The 21465-nt window shown below is 46.3% G+C and overlaps 1 protein-coding gene across 2 annotated transcripts in view; it reads right to left on the bottom strand.

Annotated features, from left to right (window-relative positions):
• The window catches only part of ASAP1 (ArfGAP with SH3 domain, ankyrin repeat and PH domain 1), a 365433-nt gene that overhangs the window by 276613 nt on the left and 67355 nt on the right, over positions 1-21465 (bottom strand). For both annotated transcript variants that reach the window (XM_075582010.1, XM_075582015.1), the window contains exon 2: positions 5612-5698. In XM_075582010.1, coding sequence (XP_075438125.1) covers positions 5612-5670 — 59 coding nt within the window. In that variant the 5' untranslated portion in view covers positions 5671-5698. The remainder of the gene's footprint in view (positions 1-5611; positions 5699-21465) is intronic.

The raw sequence follows: 21465 nt of genomic DNA, 5'->3' as shown, positions 1-21465 counted from the left end.
GCACAAATTCGTATTCGTGATCAGGAGCTAACGATATCACAATAGGTTTTTTGTTGTTGTTAATTTATAATCTTCCCTTAGACTTTTATTAAACATGGCATTTTAAAAAGAACAAAGCTTCACTTTAAAGCTTCACACCCCCCTGAATATGTTGTCAGAAAGAAATCAATAGTGTGTGTCACTATGCACTTCCTGTATCTTTTCCTGGTGTCGCTTCTTGCAGTCATACAAAAGACATCTCGTAATAACGGGCAATGTCAGAAAAATAAGTCAGAGATATACATTTGAATATAAAAATGGCACAGAAAATATGTGAGTCGTGTGTTTTAAACATTGATGATGTGTAGAAGAAAGTAATTATATTTCAGTGACATCCACTTTTATTTTGCTTACTGAACCGACTTTTAAAAAAAAATCATCTAATAAACGTCACTTTTACGGTTTTGTCTAATTAGGGCCGTGGGACCTTTAACTTGTCTGATAATAAAATGTGGATTCTACACAATGTATTACTGCAGCATTACTAAGTACAGCATGCATTTTAATTGAAAAAAGTGAAGGTCAAAATGTCTGTTTGCAATTAAAATGTAAGGTCAACTACCCTAAGATTGGTGGATGAATGACACAGTCTAAAGTAGAATAAGGACACAGTGTGAGTTAATCAGAAGAGTTCCTTGGATGTGGTATCTGTTGTGCAAATTAATATGGTCTTTGATCTTTGAATGGAGCATTCTGATTGGCCAGCATCACATCAAGGGATTATGAGTGTTAGGCTGAGTCCATGGTGACTCAGCCCGTGCGGAGGCGCGCTGAGGCTGAGGGAAAGCGGGTGCTTTCCCTGGCCTTGGTTAGCGCGCCATCCGGGGGCGTGTCGGGGGGCGGGCCTGTGACGTCACGGAGCTGGTTCACCCTCATTGGGCGAACCGCTCACGTGACCGGCCCTGCGCTCCCTTGAGCGCTTGAATTTAAACATTTTCTAAGACTTACGCTTCCACGCGCTTGCGGAAGCGTAAGCGAGCCCCTGCTAAAGCCGCTCTCATTGTGGCTGCAGGGGCTCACTGCCGAGCAGCAGCGCGCCTTATGCGGACCATGCCCGAGGCCTTATTGTAAACCATGTTGAGACATTCATCACCCTCAATCCTACTCCTTGTAATATTTTAACATACAGATGCAGCCACGAGTATTAGAACCCTTGCCTTTTAAATTCTGGGGCAGTCTCACAGTAAATGCCTCAACATTTCTGTGAGATTCCTAATGGCCCATCGGATTAACACAGCAGGGGTCCCTGCAGTCCCATTCAGTTTGATTCAGTTTGAATGGGACTGCAGGGATCCCCCACTGTGTTAATCCGATGGGCCACTAATAATCTCACAGAAATGTTGAGGCATTTACTGTGAGACTGCCCCAGAATCTCCCAGGTACAAGTGTTCTAATACTGGTGACTGCATCTGTAGCTACCTACTGTATGTGATGTATGTATGTCTTTATTTATATTGCGCCATTACTGTACATAGCGCTTCACAGTAGATGGATGGTAACAATATATCTAAGCACAGGCCAGGAGAAAGTATTGTTAACAGTTTCTGCCCATACGTCCTGAAATGACTGCTGGGACCAAATAAAACCTTGCGCGCATAGCTAAACAGCAACTCTGTAAAAGGAGTTTATAAATTATTACTGAGTGAATAAATAAAAGAGATGATTAATTAGAAAATGGCCTGCTTTTTCTGGCTGATTCAAATCCCAGCAGTGCTGCAGTGGCCCTGCAGTCATATGTTGAATCACTTACAGTATGTGTTCTAAGCTAAACGAGAACTACTTTGTGAGCATCACATAGGGGATAGGGCTTCTTCTCCTGAGACCTCTTTGGCTAAGTACTTTTAAAATGCGCAGTATATGCACAGCACGCAGTAATGTAAACTTCAAAATATTATAGATTGCCTTTGATGTACGCAGACAATTATGGCTATAAATGGGAGTATTGATTACTGCATCGGTCCCTTGTTTTAAAAATGCCTTCAGCCAGTAACTTGAAACTAAAAGAGGTTTCTTTTAAAGTTTTTAATTCCTTCTCAGCCAGAATTGTATTTTGGGAGCTTAGAGTCATTAAAGGGTTTAAAGAACAAGTCTCAAGCATGCTAATGCAATCTCCCAAATTGTATGTAAACCTTAAATAGTGAACGGAATTGTGTAATTACGTACACATGAAGTCTACAAAGCAAAAGATCTTTCTAGTTCCTATAACTTGTCGCCATGGCAATGGCCGAGGTTATTTCTGGGTTTACTTATGAGATTTTGTTTCCATAACAATGCTCCTCCATATATCTCTGATGCTTCTCATGACCTCCCATTATCCGCCTCATAACTTGCTCCATCCTTTGGGCTGATGTTGCCTGTAGAGTATTCCAATCTTCCATCCTCCACACATTGAACAGTGCCCTAAAAACATACTTTTATAAAGCTGATACATTTTTAATATTCTTGCATCTTCTCCAATCTTCATCAGGACACAGTTACTCATACCAGGACATGAGCCTACTAGCTGCTAGGTTCATTGTGAGCACCACTGAACATCAACCACACAAGCGTATCTCTCCCAATATTCCCCATCCTTTTCTTTCATTTAGACAAACAAGTTCCTTGGATTAGGGACTTCTTTACTTACTTGCATTGTGTAAGGATCCATGACCTGCGGCGCGCTCTGTGTGGCCCCAGCTTACCCAAACCCGCGATAGGGTGTCTCGCTTCCTCCGCCTCTTGCAGCACGTCTCGCGTGCCAGCGAATGCCAGCCTTCCGTTTAGGGGCACGCACGGATCACGCACTGCACTAAATACCGTCCCTGCTTGTCACATCTCCAGGCTACGCCCGCGATGCTCGGCCGTTGCATAACCTCCTTTGCTCCTCTGCCTTAGTGCTGTCACCTGTTGCTGACTTCTCTCCAGCCAACCACAGCCTGGCATACTGGTGAGTCTACTCTCCTTTCATTGGACAGCCCGCCTTTATATGCTCAGCCTGCCCTTGTCTTATTGCTGTCTTGTCTTGCCTGACCTTGCTTGTTCTCTGGACTCCGCTCTTCTATACTCCTGACCCCGGCTTATCATGCCGATCTGCAACTCTCCAATCCTGACCTTGGCAAAGTACCTTGAAGATCCGCACTTCTCCAACCCTGACCTCGTCAAAGTACCTAAAAGATCCGAACCTCTCCAATCCCAACCACAGCAAAGTACCTGCAACGATCTGCACCTCTCCAATCCAGACCTTGGCAAGTACCTTTGACTATTCTGACCTCTCCAACCCCGACCCGGCTTCTTCGACCAATCTATACTCCAGACGCACACTCGTGGCTGGAGGTTGATGTTACATCAAATCCCCACCTCGGCCCCGTGGTCACGCCTTGTTTGTGGTGAGCACTCCGTTACACATTGTGATTACATTTCATGTTACATTGTCCTTTATCCTTCGCAAAAAATTTCCACACTTTGGAATATATGGGCAACTTTCAAGTAAATGCTAATAAGAAATGTTGGGAAACTTATTCCTTATTCGTCTTTTGAAGCTCACACTTATTATGTTAAAAAGTAAACGTTGCATCCATATTGTGGGCCAACCTCAGGGACCAAATTTAGTCCAGTAGTCATTATAGAGCATAATAGTTTTAAACACCTTTATGAGTTCATATCACATAAAAACAAAAATCATAAAATACAGTATGGTTCACTGAATATTTTATTAAAGTATTGCCTTGAGTGGGCTGTAATGCAGTAATGTAAACTTCTAAACATTATAGCTTAACTTTAATATACCGTATGCAGACAATTATGGCTATAAATGGAAGTATTGATTACTGCATCAGTCCCTTGTTTTAAAAAAATGCCTTCAGCAAGTAACTTAACATTGAATAAAAGCCAAAGATGTTTTCTTTTAACCCCACTCTGAAACAAACTGTATTTCAGGACCGTCCAGCCCAAAAGTGGTAAAGCACATGACTTAATCATGCTACGTGAGCCCCACATTGTATGTACATTTTAAACAATGGGTAGGAAACAAAACATCCTTAAAGCACCATTACATGTTTTTGCTCTTTTATCACATAGGTCGGAATCAGGTGGTCTCCGTAACTGAATCATGCTAATTTTAGCTTTGGGGGCCCCCTGCTTCCCGAGATGCTTACCTTGGAAAGGGGAGCTGGTATCCCTGCCCAGCTTAAAAGTCCTGTGTCATGTGGGCCAATAGGAAGCCATAAGGGATGACATCACGGTGTTACCAGGAGTGCGACTTTAAATGGTGGGAAACATAACATCATTATACCTTGTCTGACGCTCACACTTCTGGAAAAGTGATCACTGCGTATAGTGTGGGCCAACTTCTGGTACCAAACTTAGTCCAGTAGTCATCTTACAGCATCATTTTTTTTTCTTATACCTTGTAACTTAATATAAAAAAAAATCCTAAAACATAGATCACTGAATAACAAATAAAATATATGCTTAGTAAATATGTCTCTTTCAAGTGAATGGGCTGAAAGGTGTTTAACAACATGGAAGATGCCTTATGGAAAAAGATCACATGGCCCTTTTTGACCCATTCACCTAAATGGGGCCATTGGGGATCTTCCAGGATGTACACGGATCTTATTTAAACAAGCTGTGTAATGCAGCAGGCAACAGCTCTGGAGAACCCACGTATAAAATAAACAGTAAGCTGAACGTTTCATGGCCACTTACTGCTCATATATACGCACTGCCTGGAATCTGTGCCTGCAGTTTAACCACTTTATAACGTGGCAATAAGGTGAATCGTTTGGGAACCAATGGAAGACACGCATGTTTAAGCATAGATTTGATATATTTCCTATAATAGATAGATCATGCACCATCTTGTGCACAATCTCCAATTTATTTACGTCCTTCTACAGATGTGGTCTCCAGAACACACTTATCTAGGTGAGGTCTTAACAGTGATCTATAAAGTGGCATCATTTAATGTTTGTGGTAAAATTATTTAAATGCACATTTGTACATAATGTTTCTTTTTTTTGTCATTATTTTTCATTGGGGCAGAATAAGATGTTTGTGCTGAGACTGTGGCAATTTCATTATATATAAATAAAGAACACAAGCGTTATTTTCCAAACCTGCCTCTTGTGAGCTTATGTCTGTTTCTTATTTCTCACAGTTTAATGCTCAGCTTATGATGCCGTAACTGCTTATACAGTAAGTTGCTGTAAAATCCTACCTAGGGTCGCAAATGTGGGGTGGGGGCGGCAGTGTGTCCTGGATTCGCTGGATCAGGGGGCCTGGCTGACGGGGCCCAAGATCATAGGCAACAGCAGTGCCAGAAACACAGACCCCTAAACACGGATGATGTTGACGGCCACCACGCCCCATTTGAACATATTCTACTGCATATAATATAATATAGGTACAATGAGGGTCCTTGTAAGTACAGCATGATCTTTATTTAATTGAGCTGGATTTGGTTATTTCTGAAATGTACTAGTTACATCTTAAATATTATATTACTACTGTGAAGACATACATACGGACAAATAATAATAATAATAAAAAAAAGATAATCATGTTAAATAAAATATTTTGAAATGTCACCTACCGAGTCCATAATGAATCTCTAGAAGAAAAACTCGAAAGCCTTGAGGCTGAAGATCGCATGTCTCAGCTGTCACCATAAGAAAATTACCTGCAGTAATTACAAGAAAAGCACATTTCACTACAAATTCTGGCAATTTACCTGTATTCAATCAAATGTAAAGATCAGGTCAGAATGCCCAAATAGTATGTAGCAGGGTACCCTCCCGTCGGAGGGTTTAGTGAGCTGTGTCGGCTATGTTGTGGTTGGCGCTGCCACATAGGGACTGTGTGTAAGGCAGCGGCCGTCTTGAGGTTGGCGCTGCAGGAAGAGGAGGTCCTGTCGTTCAGGATTTCCTCCACGGACTGAAGGTGGCATGCTCAGTCCTGACGGAACCGGTGAAGGGAGAGGTAGTGTCCGGGGAGCTAGTCAAGCCCTCTGGACTAAGCCAGACCCGTTTAATTACACCATAGTGGAGTGTTGTAGGGGTGGCCAATAGTAAGGGACTTGCCCCTTAGTGTGCGGACAATTCAGTGGAGCAGACGGATTCCCCAGGCCTGGTGGAATGGCTGCGCAGTGCTACCAGACATAAGGCGAGATGGGGATTGTGTCGGAGGTCCTGCATCGTGGGATCATGGATGCGGTCTATCTGAGCATACCCTGGTGTACCTAAGTACCCAGGAAGTTATCCACGTGCACCAACACCCCACGGGGAGGGTAGCGCTGCCCTCACATATATCTCTGGGTGGGGTTGTTCTACCGGAAGCAGGTTGTAGATGCCCAAGGCACCCGCAATACTTTGGGTGGAGCGACAAGTGGGTTGTTGTTACCTACCAGACATTGTTATTGTGTATGTATTGCATTGTTGGAAGTACTATGAGACCACAGTAAAGTGTGTTGGATATACATTGTTTGAATTGTGGTTATTTGAGGTATATATTCTCACAACCCAGGGGGAACATGGAGGAAAAAACAACAGAGAAAACACAAACTAAGTGCAGACAATCAGGTTCAATATTGAAGCATGTGATAAACGTGGCTCTTGTGTGCAGCCTACTCACAAGATAGTAGTAGGGTATGGGCAAATACAGGATATGTGGAATCTGTGGAGTCTCCTAAACGCAGACAGGATACACCTCACGCTCAGAAGTCAGGTGGATGAGGGCATGGAAGAATAGAATCTCCATGGTGCAAATCAATGGTACAAGGGATAACTTTATGGTAATGCTAAAAATGCGCACTTACAATGTAAAAAGGTAAAATCAACATTTATCACTTATCAAGTGAATGAGGAGTGGTAGGGATTAGGCCGCAGCTCACTGCACAGCCGTCGCTCCGTGATTTCTGTGTCGTAGGCTCTCTGTGCTCTCCTCTCCACCGCAGTGTATAGGGATCACCTCCGGCACTCTCTCCGATGCGATACGTCTCTTCCGGTATACACAGTGAACTCCGTCGCGTCACTTCCAGTACGGCTTGTGATCGACAGCTAGCAGCACCAATCCTTACACTTCCTGGGCGGGTCCACTCTACGCGTTTCGCCAATAGGACAGCTGGCTTCGTCACCCTATAGGTGTACCTGTTCCCGTGAAGGGCTAACCCACCAATGATGGGGTCCTCACAGGTGGAGGAACTGCACTCGTCAACCCAGGCTCCCCAAGCGCGGAGGCTTAGGCCTCTTATAAGCTTAACAGGTTAGCACCATAACACCTGTATCAGCCAGATCTCCCTGAGGAGGAGGGAAGGGCTGTTTGGAGTTATTGCTGAGATTCAGATGTTGGGTGCCAAAGACCAAAAGTATATTTATAAAATTAAAATTTTGTGCAAACAACATGTCACTACCGACCAGAATGGAGATCCAGCAGTGGACCCTAGAAGGGCCGAACACTCCCAGCCACGTGGTGGCCGTTGGTCACGTGCCAAAATTGACTCTCTCATGACATATGCCTGTCCTTAATGCAACGTCCAGGGTTTGCTAAAATCTGGGAGGTGGCGAGAATATCTGATTCCGATTCCGCCTGGGACGGTGCTAATAGCCAGCCGTATAGACCTTGATGCGAAGGGGCCCATGGGCGTGCACCTCCACGGAGCCCCGTATGGGGGGTGCCCCCTAATATACCCGGAGCCCAAGATAATGAGGGAGGAGAATAGTTATGGGGTGCCGATGGGAATGCCGAAGGGGATGATCCTCGATCACCACCAAATAGCCCTCACCGGGAAAAGGGTAGTCCAGAACCCCAGGGTGGCCCCGTAACAGAACCCCTTCTAACCGACGTACTGCAGCGGTTGGCCGACACCCTAACCACATCCTCCCACACTCACCACTATCGCAGGCCAAAGGCCTTCTCTGGGGTGCTGCCCACCTCGCTAGGCGAGGAGGAATTCGGGGTGTGGAAAGATCACACTCTCCAGGCACTAGGGAAGTGGCCCTGCTCTGAGGCCGTGAAACGACAGCGACAGTTAATAGTCGAATAGTCAAATTCTACATTGTGTACTTCAAAACAGGAGCACCAGTGACTCCAACTCTTTTACCTACTTTTTTGTATAAAGAATAGGGTTGCCAGGTGGCTTTTTCAAAATTATTTGACACAACAGTGAAAGGTACAACGCACTTGAGACACACACACCCTCTAACCTCTCCATGTTGTTTTTTTCTCTCTTTGGCCCCACCCTCAGGATCCGGACACCTCCTCCTGATTGGCTGCTGCTGGGTAATGCAGCAAATCAGGATTGAGGAAGCTGCCCAGCCCTCTATCAGTAGCCCTTGCTCCCTCGAGAAAATCCCGCCAAGCCAATCAGGTTACTAATTTCAGAGAGGTGATACCAAACACATACTTTACATGTACAGTATTACCTCTAATATTTTACTGGATAGAGTGTCCAAATTCAGGACTGTCTGGTTCAATACTGGACACCTGTCAACCCTAATTATTAAAGCATCCAAACCACTGTGACCACTGGGGTTTGGTTTTACAGATCTCCTAAATCCCACTGTGTTGCAGACATTACTTGCAGTGTGACACCACTCAGCCTACCAAGGCAAAACTCCGTACTCCTCTCTTATGGGGGAACTGAGTGGACTCAGTAGTACTGCCAATGTCTTTGAAGTGTGAGAACACAGTTCAATATTAAGTGCCATTTAAATCCTGGTGCTTCTGACTTTAAAACTTTAGATCTTCATAACAGGGCTTAGTTATTATCCCTATACATTTAATGTAATAAACTGCCACTGCTATAAAAAACAAAACGATCCCATGGGGTGGATGCTGGAACGGGGCAGGGCCAGGGATGTTTAGTTTTTTTTCACTGAATCTTGCGAATGTGACAAATTTCACAAGAAAATGCCCATGCATTAAGTCCATTTGCACTGTATACAGAACTGTCACATAAGTAGATGCTATCTTGACCCCTTGCAGACGCACTTACCAGAACACCATACTCTGTATGTTCTTCCTACTTAGATCATGCTGTGAAAGGCTATGTACATGAATGGCACTATATAAATAAAGATATACATGCATGCATACATACAAATCTCCCCTGTGCGACAACTGTCCTTTTATAAAAAAAATAATCTTACCAGGAGTGTCCTACGGCAGGGGTGCGTAAACCTTTTAGTCTGCGCCCCCTTGCCTGCTCTCCCCCACTGCTCACTCCCCCCTGCCTGCTCCTCTTACCTTTTTGTCCTTCGCCATCTGACGTCACATGACCCAGCGTTGCCATGGCAATGCGACGTCATGTGACCGGCGGCATCAAATAGCGAAGACATGGTAAGTGAGGCATACAGAGGCCTCATGTGCTCCCCCGGCATTTAATTTAAATGATTTGGGGAAGAGCACGGGGCCTCTGTAAGCGCCGTGCACCCCCCCCCGCGCCCAGAAAATTTTGCACCCCCATGTTTGCGTACCCATGTCCTAGAATAGGAAAGCACTTTTCACATACCAGCAGACCACATGATGGTAGAAATTAAATTTTTAAAAGAGGGTATTTGCCCTTTCAGTATAGCAGCTTCCTGTGACCAAATCAGTACGCGGAAAATTATTGTTCCTGATTACGGCCATTATTGTCCACCCCAAAAGCAAGATGGGTACAGTCCAGGGTACAAGGTTCAGATAAAAAAAGGGGAAATGGCTAATAAAACTTTGAGCATTGCTGTCTTAAAATAACGTTTAATAGTTACAGGGTTTTAGCACTTGATTTGCGATATGATGAGACATCACAGAGGCTCTAATTAGTTCAAATAAAAGATGTGTGTGGTAACGGGATCTATTCCAAACCTTTTCCCATGACAGAAGCATCTAAGTAGAAATGAACACACACAGAACTGTCATCTCTGCCAGTTACTTCCCACTGCAGGGGGCACTAGAGAGCTTATTCCAATTTGCAGGCTCACGAGAGGGAACTTCTTTATTTCATACAGTTACATTGAGCATTAGAGTTTCATTGTGTATTCCCCCCCCCCACCCCAATAAGTGCCTCATTAGTTTCTCAGCATCTTTTAAATTTAACGAGGTAGTTCATGGAATAATTGACCTGATTTACAGTATTCTTTTGTGTGCAAAGTCCAATATTAAAGTGCGGGCTTATCGTCTATTCACTCTTTGGCTTTCAATGTTTTATTATCATTGAGCACTACCCTTTTTTTATCCTGCTCCAGACAACAGCCCACTTAGTTTGCCATTTATTAAATATTATGAGATGCTGGAACATCTGTACGTTTTCATACATAGTTAATAAACACACAGATCCCCATAAGCTCTGAGAAACCACAAACATTACCACATACTGTAATATATATATGTATATAAGTGTTAAAAGGAGTGCTAGTGGGCGTGGCTAAATGTATACAACAAATAACAAACAAAGATACCCAAAGCTACTTCCAATGTGACAAAAATACACAGTGCAATACAGTACCTATATATTCTCTTGACTCCCTTTGATATATATATATAATGTGGTAATGTTTGGGGATTCTCAGAGCTTGTTGGATATCTGTGTGTTTGTTAACTATGTGCAGCTGGTCTCAGCTGCTTTTGGGAGGGTAGTGGCCCCTCCCCCACAAGGTTTAAGCGTGTCTGTAGAGGGAGAAAGGGGGTGGCCCGGTATTAAAGGGGTTGCACCCCATTTGGCCACCGCTGACCGCACCAGGGAGACAAGGGGTTAACTGGACTGAGGTCAAGAAATGTGATTTAACCCTTGTTATGACCTGTAAATGTATTTTCCCCTGTTCCCCTGTTCCATTGTAATGTCTGTGTTAATCAGTGTCTGCATCACACACACACTAGAATCCATCCGGGAGCACAAGGGTTAATAGTTCTTTAATGATTATAGCTCTTTGTGTAGTTTTCCCGCCTTTTCAGGCACCATTTTGCAGGTCCCCATTGGCCGCCATTAGGGCTCAATGCATTCCAATGGCGAAGTGTGCTGTTTTAGTCCTGTTGCCTGTAAAGACCAGCAGGTGGTGTCCGAGAGGGAGAGCGGCGGTTTCCCATTGAAAGTCAATGGGCCCATTGACTTCAATGGAGATGCCTCGAGGTACCCTTTCGAAGAACGAGTTGGCTGCCGTCCAGACCGCAAACCGCAAAGCGGATACAATGTCCTTTAATAGAGTTAAAATCACTTGAGTCAAGTTCAATGTCAATTAGTGTGGGAATAAACAGTTCTAGAGCACCTAGGAATAAAATTCTTTTTGCCCCTAGTTCCTGGGCTTCCCCCCACTCGACCACCACCGGGTCCCCGAATCCTGGACCCCCGATAAGGGTCGAACCAGATAGAGCGGGTCGCGCCATAGGCTTTGCCGGTGGCGGCAAAAACGGCTCTGAAAAATGACTAAGTGGAAAAAACTGAATTTTGGTATTCCATAGCTCCGGTTCCGGAGGGTCCAGCGGATCACGGTTTGGGGTATCTGTAGCCACTGCTCCGGCATCGCTGCAGAACCATCCTTGACCCGCTTGGACCAACCCGACGGAGTATGGACCCCCTTGAAGTTCGGGACTTATCCCATAGACTTCAATGGCAGAAAAAACCCATTGACTTCAATGGCGGCGATTTACCATTGAAAGTCTATGGCGGAGCTGCCCGTTGTTTTCAATGGGGATTTAGTGAAAAGCTGAGATTTCTTTTTCAGTGGAGATTTTTGTATTAAAATGATTTAATATGCATTTGTGTAACTCCGGTTCCTTAGGTTGTAGCAAGTCGCTGTTTGGACCATATGGTGTCCCAGTTCTGGCAATGAGAACTGGGAAGTTTGGACCTGCTAGACCAAACGGAACCGGATATTTTAATCCGTCTATGTTTTATGCTTAATACTGTATTCTAAGGTATGGATAAATTCCAGAGGAAATTTCTTTGGCCATAATGTAGCAGATGGCCCGAGAGACGACCGAATGTCTAGGACTTAAGTATTGTTCAAAGAGTTTTGTCACCCTCACTGTTTATCCGAGGCTCAAACCAGAGCAGTTCTTAAGTGTTCCATTTAACACCTTCCAACAAAGGTTTTCCTGCCAGAAAGCCAAATGGGTAGACTGGCTGGCATTCCATTTGCATATGTGGGGCTACAGAAATGAGACCCCAGAGTTCTACTGCGCCTGTGCCAGCTAGCAGGGGGGCATGTGTTGAAATGTGTTCCCATGTTAAAGATTGGCTGGAGGTAATTGAAAACCAATCACCGGTGCTTAATGTTACAGATAGAGGGACAAAAGGTTTATAAACTGCTGTCCACCCATATATCCTTTGTCTTCGTTTGCTAATATGGTTACCTGATATCACCTGAATGATTTCCTGATTGCTGAGAGAAATGCTACATCTAACTTCTCATTCCCCAACCCCTAAGTAAGTGTACTTCTTGTTTGTTACTGTATTATCTGTTGTGTTCACCTTTATTCTAAGGAATAAATACAATTTATTATATCTTAAGCCTCGTTCAGTTCAAACCCAGTTATTTTTGTGTAATATTAATAAGCCTGTGGAAGCTATCGTCACAGGCGTATTAATAAAACTGGTGGCAGCTGGCGGGACTGAACTGGACCTGGATTACAGTATTCTGCGGGGTACTGTGATCCAGTGGGAACTTGATGGTAATTGCAAGTTCCTGGGACTAAAGATATTGAACACACAGTAGTGCAACAAGTAACGCAAGTTGTCACACCACCTCACTGCTGCGACCCAGAACTCAGAGCCATGAGTGAAGCGGAGAACATCTATTACCTGAGAACTAGAAATCAGCTAAAAGACAAGTGCCGTGCCTATGGACTGGAATATGTGGACCAGGAGGTTGAGGACATGGTTGTTGCAATCACCGCATATGAAGCTGAGCATCCAGAGGTCCTGGAAGTAGCTCAGCTTGCCCTTTTACAGCCGCCCGGAGATCAGGGACTGAACCCAGTGCCGGGCCGGCAGGATCCCGGGGAGGGACCAAGTGCACCTCCCAGGACAAGTGCAGCAGGAGGGGCACTGATAGCTGCAGCTACCAGCCCGTTTACCCCTGAAATGCTGGCACTGATAACAGCGTGGGGAGACCGAGGGACACCGGAGGAGCGGCTACAGTTTATCTCTATGGCAGTGAACAGACCCGCTTATTGCCCCCCGGTCCGACCCCCCAAAGATGGACTCCAACTGGAGAAGCACAGTCTCACCAAGTATGTGGAGGGCACTGATCGGATTGACATGTTTCTAAAGAACTTTGAAACACAGTGCCGGCGGTACGGGGTGCTTCCCCAGCATAGGGTTGCACGCCTGGACCCGCTACTCTCCGGCTTGGCTAAACAGACTTTGATGGCGTTTACAGAGGAGTTTGCTGATGACTATGACCACCTGAAAGAACGTTTGCTGTTTCAGCACGGTTTTACCCCTGAAGCTTACCGGGGTAAGTTCCGGCTGGAGGAGAGGCACCCTTATGTGACCCGCATGGCTTTGTATGGGTTACACTGGGTGGAGGGCTCTGAGGCCAGGACTTACCAACGCCTGCTGGACCTCATCTTTCAGGAGCAGCTCATGCAGCAGTGCCCGCCGGCGGTGAGGGCTTTTGTGTATGATAAAAAGCCCAAGACCTACACCGAGGCGGCGAGGATGGCAGATGACTATGTGGTCAGCCGGTCCCAGATGACCGCCAAGGTACCAGCCAAAGCAGTAACCCCACCGGCGCCGGCCAAGAAAGCTGTGAGTACCCCCCAGTGGACCCAAAAGCCGCCTGCGGGCAGCGGGTCACAGAAGGCAGGAGAGCTCCGGCATGAGCGCCGGTGCTACAATTGCAACAGCACTGGTCACCTCAGACCAGATTGCCCGGAACACCTGCGTTCCAACGGACCCTATCGAGGGCAACGCACCCCAGCTGCAAAGCCGGTAGCCCGCGTGCGGGTGGCTTCCACCAAAGAACCAGGACCGGTCATGGAAACAACTCCCAGCGAGACGTCCCATGTCACCCCCTCCCCGGTTTCATCGGTGCCTACAGCCAGGAGCGGAGGACATCACCGCGCAGACCTGCAGCCGACAGACGTCAGGAGCAAGCATCTCACTCCGGTCATAGTCGGTGGCCGGCAGGCAGTTGGCTTGCTTTATTCAGGAGCTGCAGTGACCCTGGTCCGACCTGATATGGTCCGGCCAGAGGAATTGCTCCCAGGCCCTGGGATGCAGATCACTGTGGCTGACAGAGAGTCACGTTTCCTGCAGGTGGCCCGCATTTTTTTGGATTGGGGGTGGGCAAGGGTGTGCGGGAGGTGGGGGTTTTACCAGGTTTGGATGCTGAAATTCTTTTGGGCAATGACCTGGGACCGATGACCTGCACCTACGACCATGTGCCCCAGCCCGCTGCAGGGGTGGCGGTTACCCAGAGCCAGACCGCGGCAATGCCGGCGGTGGCCACCCCAGTCCCCCAGCCTTTGGGACCAATGTTAGCAGAGGGCGCAGAGGAGCCCGGGGAGGTAAGCCAGGATCAGTTGCAACCACAGGCTGACGTACTGTTCCCCCTTACCCTGTCCCCTTCCCCTGACAATGACATGACTGGGGGGTGGCCAGATTTAGGAGCCCAGTTTAGGGAGGCAGTGAAGACAGACCCTACCCTGGCCCGCGTGAGACTTCGGGCATCCGAATTTCAGGCAGGGGAGGGCACTGAGCGCTGCCTATGGCATAAGGGACTCCTATACAGAGAAGAAGGGAACCCGGGGATAGAGAAGGGATTGACTGGTAAGCGACAGCTAGTAGTACCCCAGGGGTACCGACAGCAATTGTTACGGGTAGCTCACTCTATTCCGCTAGCGGGACATCAGGGGGTCACCAGGACGCGAGCCCGGTTATTACAGCGTTACTACTGGCCGGGGGCATCTCGAGATGTGGGCAATTTCTGCCGCTCTTGTGATGCCTGCCAGCGAGTGGGTAAGGCGGGCGACCGTGTGAAGGCACCCCTGAAACTCCTACCGATAATAGGGGAACCCTTCCAGAAGGTAGCGATGGACTTGATAGGACCCCTCATGATTCCTAGCAGGTCAGGGAAGCGCTACATCCTCACGGTGGTGGATTTTGCCACCCGGTACCCTGAGGCGGTAGCGCTGGGCACCATAAGTGCCAAGACAGTGGCAGGAGCTCTGCTGAACATTTTTGCTAGGGTAGGTTTCCCTAGTGAGATCCTAACCGATCAGGGGTCGCAGTTCATGAGTGAACTGTTACATTGTCTCTGGGATGCTTGCGGTGTACAGCACCGGCGCACTACCCCTTACCATCCCCAAACAAACGGATTATGTGAGAGGTTTAATGGTTCCCTGAAGCAGATGCTTCGGACCTTTATAGAGGCGGAGGGGAAAGACTGGGAGATTCACCTGCAGCACTTGCTGTTTGCATACCGAGAGGTACCGCAAGAATCTACAGGCTTCTCCCCCTTCGAGCTACTATATGGCCGCAGGGTACGTGGACCTCTGGACCTATTCCGTGAGGGATGGGAAGGGGAGACTACTGCTACTGATGCTTCAGTGATCCAGTATGTAGTAGATCTCAGAGACCGGTTAGAGATGCTTATGGGTGTGGCCCAGGACCACCTCCGGGCTGCTCAGACCAAGCAGAAGCAATGGTATGACCAGCAGGCCCGTAGCAGAGAATTCATCCCAGGACAGCAGGTGCTTGTTCTCAAACCCACTTGGGAGAACAAGCTGATGGCTGCCTGGTCGGGACCGTACCCGGTTATCCGAAAGGTGAATGAGTGCAACTATGTTGTACAGGTAGTGCCTGAGAGGCACAAGACATATCACATTAATATGCTAAAGGAATACAGAGCACCGAGTATGGGAGCAGTAATGGCCATTTGTAGCCCACTGCTGGAGGATCCGGCGAGCAATGCTCTGCCTGATCTCCTGGGGGAGGCAAAGCAAGGAAACACTGTTGAGCAGGGGCACAGTTGAGTGCTAGGCAGAAGGGAGAAGCCAGGGACATGCTAGCTCAGTATAGCGCCCTCTTCACTGACATGCCAGGGACCACACATCTCACCAAACACCCAGTACACACAGGGGACCTGCAGCCTCTGCATAAGCACGCTTATAGAGTGTCAGCAGAGGTCAAGACCAGTATGGAAAGAGAGATAGAGGAGATGCTGACCCTAGGGGTAATTACTCCGTCCCAGAGCCCTTGGGCAAGTCCAGTAGTCCTAGTGCCTAAGAAGGACAAAACCACCAGGTTTTGTGTGGACTACCGGTTGCTCAATGCTGGGACGGTGTCAAATGCTTACCCCATGCCCCGCATGGATGAGTTACTAGATGAACTCGCGGGGGCAAAGTATCTGACCACCATGGATCTGAGCAAAGGCTATTGGCAGATTCGCCTGACCCTGGAGGCTAGGGAGAAGTCAGCATTCCAAGTGGCCTCTATGAGTTTTTGGTGATGCCATTTGGGATGAAGAATGCCCCGGCTACCTTCCAACGCCTGGTCAATAGGTTACTGGAAGGGATGCAGAGCTATGCCAGGGCTTACTTAGATGACATTGCTGTCTTTAGTAATTCCTGGGAATCCCACATAGGACATGTAGCTGCGGTGCTGGATAGGATCAGGGAGGCTGGGCTTACCTTAAAACCCACTAAGTGTATGGTAGGGATGGCAGAAGTCCTGTACTTAGGGCACAGGGTGGGTGGAGGGCATCTCAAACCAGAGCCAGCCAAGGTAGAAGCCATAGTTCAGTGGCCTGTTCCAAAAACCAAGAAACAGGTCATGGCATTTTTGGGCACCGCAGGGTGCTACAGGAAATTTGTCCCACAGTACAGTGCCGTGGCCAAACCCCTGACGGATCTGACTAAGAAGCAACTGCCTGTGCTTATTACCTGGTCTCCTGCCTGTGAAACTGCTTTCCAGGCACTGAAAGCTGCGCTTGCTGAGGCCCCCATCCTGGCTGCCCCAGATTATACCAAGCATTTTCTTATTCAGACTGATGCCTCAGACTTTGGTGTGGGGGCTGTGTTGAGCCAGGTGGGGGACGACGGCAAAGAGCACCCTGTGGTGTATCTCAGTCGCAAACTGCTCCCCAGGGAGGTGGCATATGCCACCATTGAAAAGGAGTGCTTGGCCATTGTGTGGGCACTCAAAAAGCTCCAGCCCTATGTCTATGGGAGGGCTTTCATGGTCATCACAGACCACAATCCCCTGAGTTGGCTACAGAGGGCATCAGGGGAAAATGCCAAACTGCTGAGATGGAGCTTGGCCTTGCAAGAATTTGAATTTACCATTCAGCACAAAAAGGGCAGTGAAAACAGCAATGCTGATGGACTTTCACGCCAGGACTATCCCTCTGAGACTGAATTCATTAATGGTGCCAGCAGTGCCCCACTCCCCGTTAGGGCTAGTGGGCCACAGGACACGCATTAAGAAGGGGAGGTGTAGAGGGAGAAAGGGGGTGGCCCGGTATTAAAGGGGTTGCACCCCATTTGGCCACCTCTGACCGCACCAGGGAGACAAGGGGCTAACTGGACTGAGGTCCAGATATGTGATTTAACCCTTGTTATGACCTGTAAATGTATTTTCCCCTGTTCCCCTGTTCCATTGTAATGTCTGTGTTAATCAGTGTCTGCATCACAGACACACTAGAATCCATCCGGGAGCACAAGGGTTAATAGTTCTTTGTGTAGTTTTCCCGCCTTTTCAGGCACCATTTTGCAGGTCCCCATTGGCCGCCATTAGGGCTCAATGCATTCCAATGGCGAAGTGTGCTGTTTTAGTCCTGTTGCCTGTAAAGACCAGCAGGTGGCGTCCGAGAGGGAGAGCGGCGGTTTCCCATTGAAAGTCAATGGGCCCATTGACTTCAATGGAGATGCCTCGAGGTACCCTTTCGAAGAACGTCCAGACCGCAAACCGCAAAGCGGATACAATGTCCTTTAAAAGAATTAAAATCACTTGAGTCAAGTTCAACGTCAATTAGTGTGGGAATAAACAGTTCTAGAGCACATAGGAATAAAATTCTTTTTGCCCCTAGTTCCTGGGCTTCCCCCCACTCGACCACCACCGGGTCCCCGAATCCTGGACCCCCGATAAGGGTCAAACCAGATAGAGCGGGTCGCGCCATAGGCTTTGCCGGCGGCGGCAAAAACGGCTCTGAAAAATGACTAAGTGGAAAAAAATTAATTTTGGTATTCCATAGCTCCGGTTCCGGTTCTGGCAATGAGAACTGGGAAGTTTGGACCTGCTAGACCAAACGGAACCGGATATTTTAATCCGTCTATGTTTATGCTTAATACTGTATTCTAAGGTATGGATAAATTCCAGAGGAAATTTCTTTGGCCATAATGTAGCAGATGGCCCGAGAGACGACTGAATGTCTAGGACTTAAGTATTGTTCAAAGAGTTTTGTCACCCTCACTGTTTATCCGATGCTCAAACCAGAGCAGTTCTTAAGTGTTCCATTTAACACCTTCCAACAAAGGTTTTCCTGCCAGAAAGCCAAATGGGTAGACTGGCTGGCATTCCATTTGCATATGTGGGGCTACAGAAATGAGACCCCAGAGTTCTACTGTGCCTGTGCCAGCTAGCAGGGGGGCATGTGTTGAAATGTGTTCCCATGTTAAAGATTGGCTGGAGGTAATTGAAAACCAATCACCGGTGCTTAATGTTACAGATAGAGGGACAAAAGGTTTATAAACTGCTGTCCACCCATATATCCTTTGTCTTCGTTTGCTGATATGGTTACCTGATATCACCTGAATGATTTCCTGATTGCTGAGAGAAATGCTACATCTAACTTCTCATTCCCCAACCCCTAAGTAAGTGTACTTCTTGTTTGTTACTGTATTATCTGTTGTGTTCACCTTTATTCTAAGGAATAAATACAATTTATTATATCTTAAGCCTCGTTCAGTTCAAACCCAGTTATTTTTGTGTAATATTAATAAGCCTGTGGAAGCTATCGTCACAGTGTCCCCCCCCCTTCCATGTTGGCAGGTCAGTTTCATTTTGCTGGGTTACGACAGATCCAATACAGATCATTCTTCCTGTAATTATACAGGTAAATAAGAATTTTAACTCAGGGAGTGTTAGGACCTGCTAACGGTCATGCCTTCAATGTGGCAGCAGGATTAAGACACTTTGGCCAAAGGGTTAAACTAAATTACCCTTTTTCAAGAGAATATATAGGTATTGCACTGTGTATTTTTGTCACATTGGAAGTAGCTTTGGGCATCTTTGTTTGTTATTCGTTTTCCTACATACCCTGGCATTCATGTTGGAGAAAAGTACATTTATTATAAAAATGTGTAAAATAGATGCTAAAATGTCACTAGAGTTGCAGTATGTGTTTCTGTGCCCTCAAGCACTAAAGAGAATACAAGGGCATCAAGTTATTCAGAGCTCCTCAAGCAGTGTTCCTCCTACATTCATGTCTCTCTGGGCATATCAGAAATTAAACATGCTACCCCCTGACTTGTGTCTCCACAAAGTAGTATTACTGCACTTTTCCTCCTTAAAGAGAGAAGGAAAAATTAAATTTAGATATGAACCCATTATATGCTATTAAAATGGGTTTGGTTTGAATCAGCCCTCGTCTTCTCTCGCTCCCTAAATTTCCTTGCTCTGACATAAACTTGGCTCTCTTATTCTTACTCTGCCACGGTGCCTGCATTCTACAATGGTTGACTGCAGAGGCGGTCTCGTTCTCTTGCTGATTTCCTCCACTACAAAACCCTCCTGTTACAATTCAGCACCATTTCTAGTCAAGTAAAGTTACATCTCTACACTTACCAATACTCACAGGTCGGACCCACAATGCCTTTTCTTTGTGTAACTCTCCTTTAAACCTACTTTCTCTCACAATCCATCTCTCCTCACATTTTTGCTGACTACTTCAAAGACCAGGTGGACTCAATCAGATGAGTTCCTCTCTACAGAGAAGACAAAAGCAGCGCACTGCCAGGGAGCCAGGTGGTAAAAATGCAGAATTCTTTATTAAAAAAATATAAACTTTATATTTTTTGAATAAATAAAGAATTCTGCATTTTTACCACCTGGCTCCCTGGCAGTGCGCTGCTTTTGTCTTCTTTGGCTATTGGATTTCTACGTTTGTGGCTGGACCCGCCACCATAGACTCGTGGAGGCTCAGGAGAGGGTAAGATGTATTTAATCATTATATGTAGAGTGTTCTCTACTTCAGTATTGATTTAGCTTTTCTCCAATGAGATTAACTTCAGGTTGATTTATTATCACCCTGATTGTTTTCTTCAGGAGATATTAGGCTTTCATGTTACTGGTTTATCACTCAAATACCCACTCCATAATAAAGTCTTACTCCAGACTCTCAATTATAAGGACTATTGAAATAAGACTGCATATATTCCTAATTCATTGGAGCACCCAACTTCTTATATGTATACGAGTTCCTCTATACTTCTGTTCTCCTTATTGCCCTTTCATCTACTCTAGATGTTTTCTCATTCGTAACAGAGAACGACGTTTCTTTTCCTCTACTATCTGCCAGCTTGATCCCATCTCCTCTGACTTCTCACTCCCCCTGCACTCATTCACATTTTCAACTCTTCCCCTTCCTCTTTCCTTCCTTCTTCGTGCTGTTGTGAGACTTATTATAAAAAACAACGCAATTGACCGCACTAACCCGTCTAACTATTGATCTGTCTCTCTCCTGTCTTTGGCCTCTATATTTCTGGAAAGGTTTTTATCTTCCCGAATGCTAACCCCAGTTCCTATGTTCTCCTTAACCCTCTCCAATCAGGGTTTCGCACTGCTGACTCTACTAAACCAGCACATGCCAAAGTAGCACATGACCTTCACATTGAAGAATCCAAAGGACATGACTCCTTTCTTATTGTACTTGACCTGTCTTCAGCCTTGGATATTGTTGACCACCCAATTCTCTTTCACACGCTCTACTCTCTTGGTGTTTTTGGACAAGACCCTCTACTGGCTTTCTTCCTACCTCTCTCATCATTTTTTTTAGTGTATCTACTGCTAACTCCTCTGATTCCTCTGTTGATCTATGTGTTGGTGTACCACAAGGCTCAGTTCTGGGACTTTTTGATCTAATCCTCCTGCAAAGTTTTCTTTTTCTTTTTGTCTTCTCCTTGGTGATGGTTCCTTTGTTAACTGCTGGTGACCTTGAAAGCCCTTTAAAAAGTATTTATAATAGGGGCTTTTCTGAGTTGGCCACTTTAAGAGATACGTTTGTGTCCTGAGATAATTATTCACACTTGTCTGATAATATGTGATTTATTCTTGTTTCTATGAGGGGAAAAAAGCAGATAATTTCCAATTTCTGGTTGCCAGGTCGATGTTCATTGAGCAAAAACATGAGCCCACTTGGAGACACCTGAGAGTTGTGACATCATCATTTCCCAGCATCTAGTTAAGTTCAATGCTAGAGCTGCTGCCCTGAATAACTGTTGTCGGTTATAATCCTGTTGGGCCAGACA

Source organism: Ascaphus truei, chromosome 2, assembly GCF_040206685.1.
Source record: "Ascaphus truei isolate aAscTru1 chromosome 2, aAscTru1.hap1, whole genome shotgun sequence".
NCBI classification, from domain to species: domain Eukaryota; kingdom Metazoa; phylum Chordata; class Amphibia; order Anura; family Ascaphidae; genus Ascaphus; species Ascaphus truei.
This window is presented reverse-complemented; position numbering and strand designations above follow the sequence as displayed.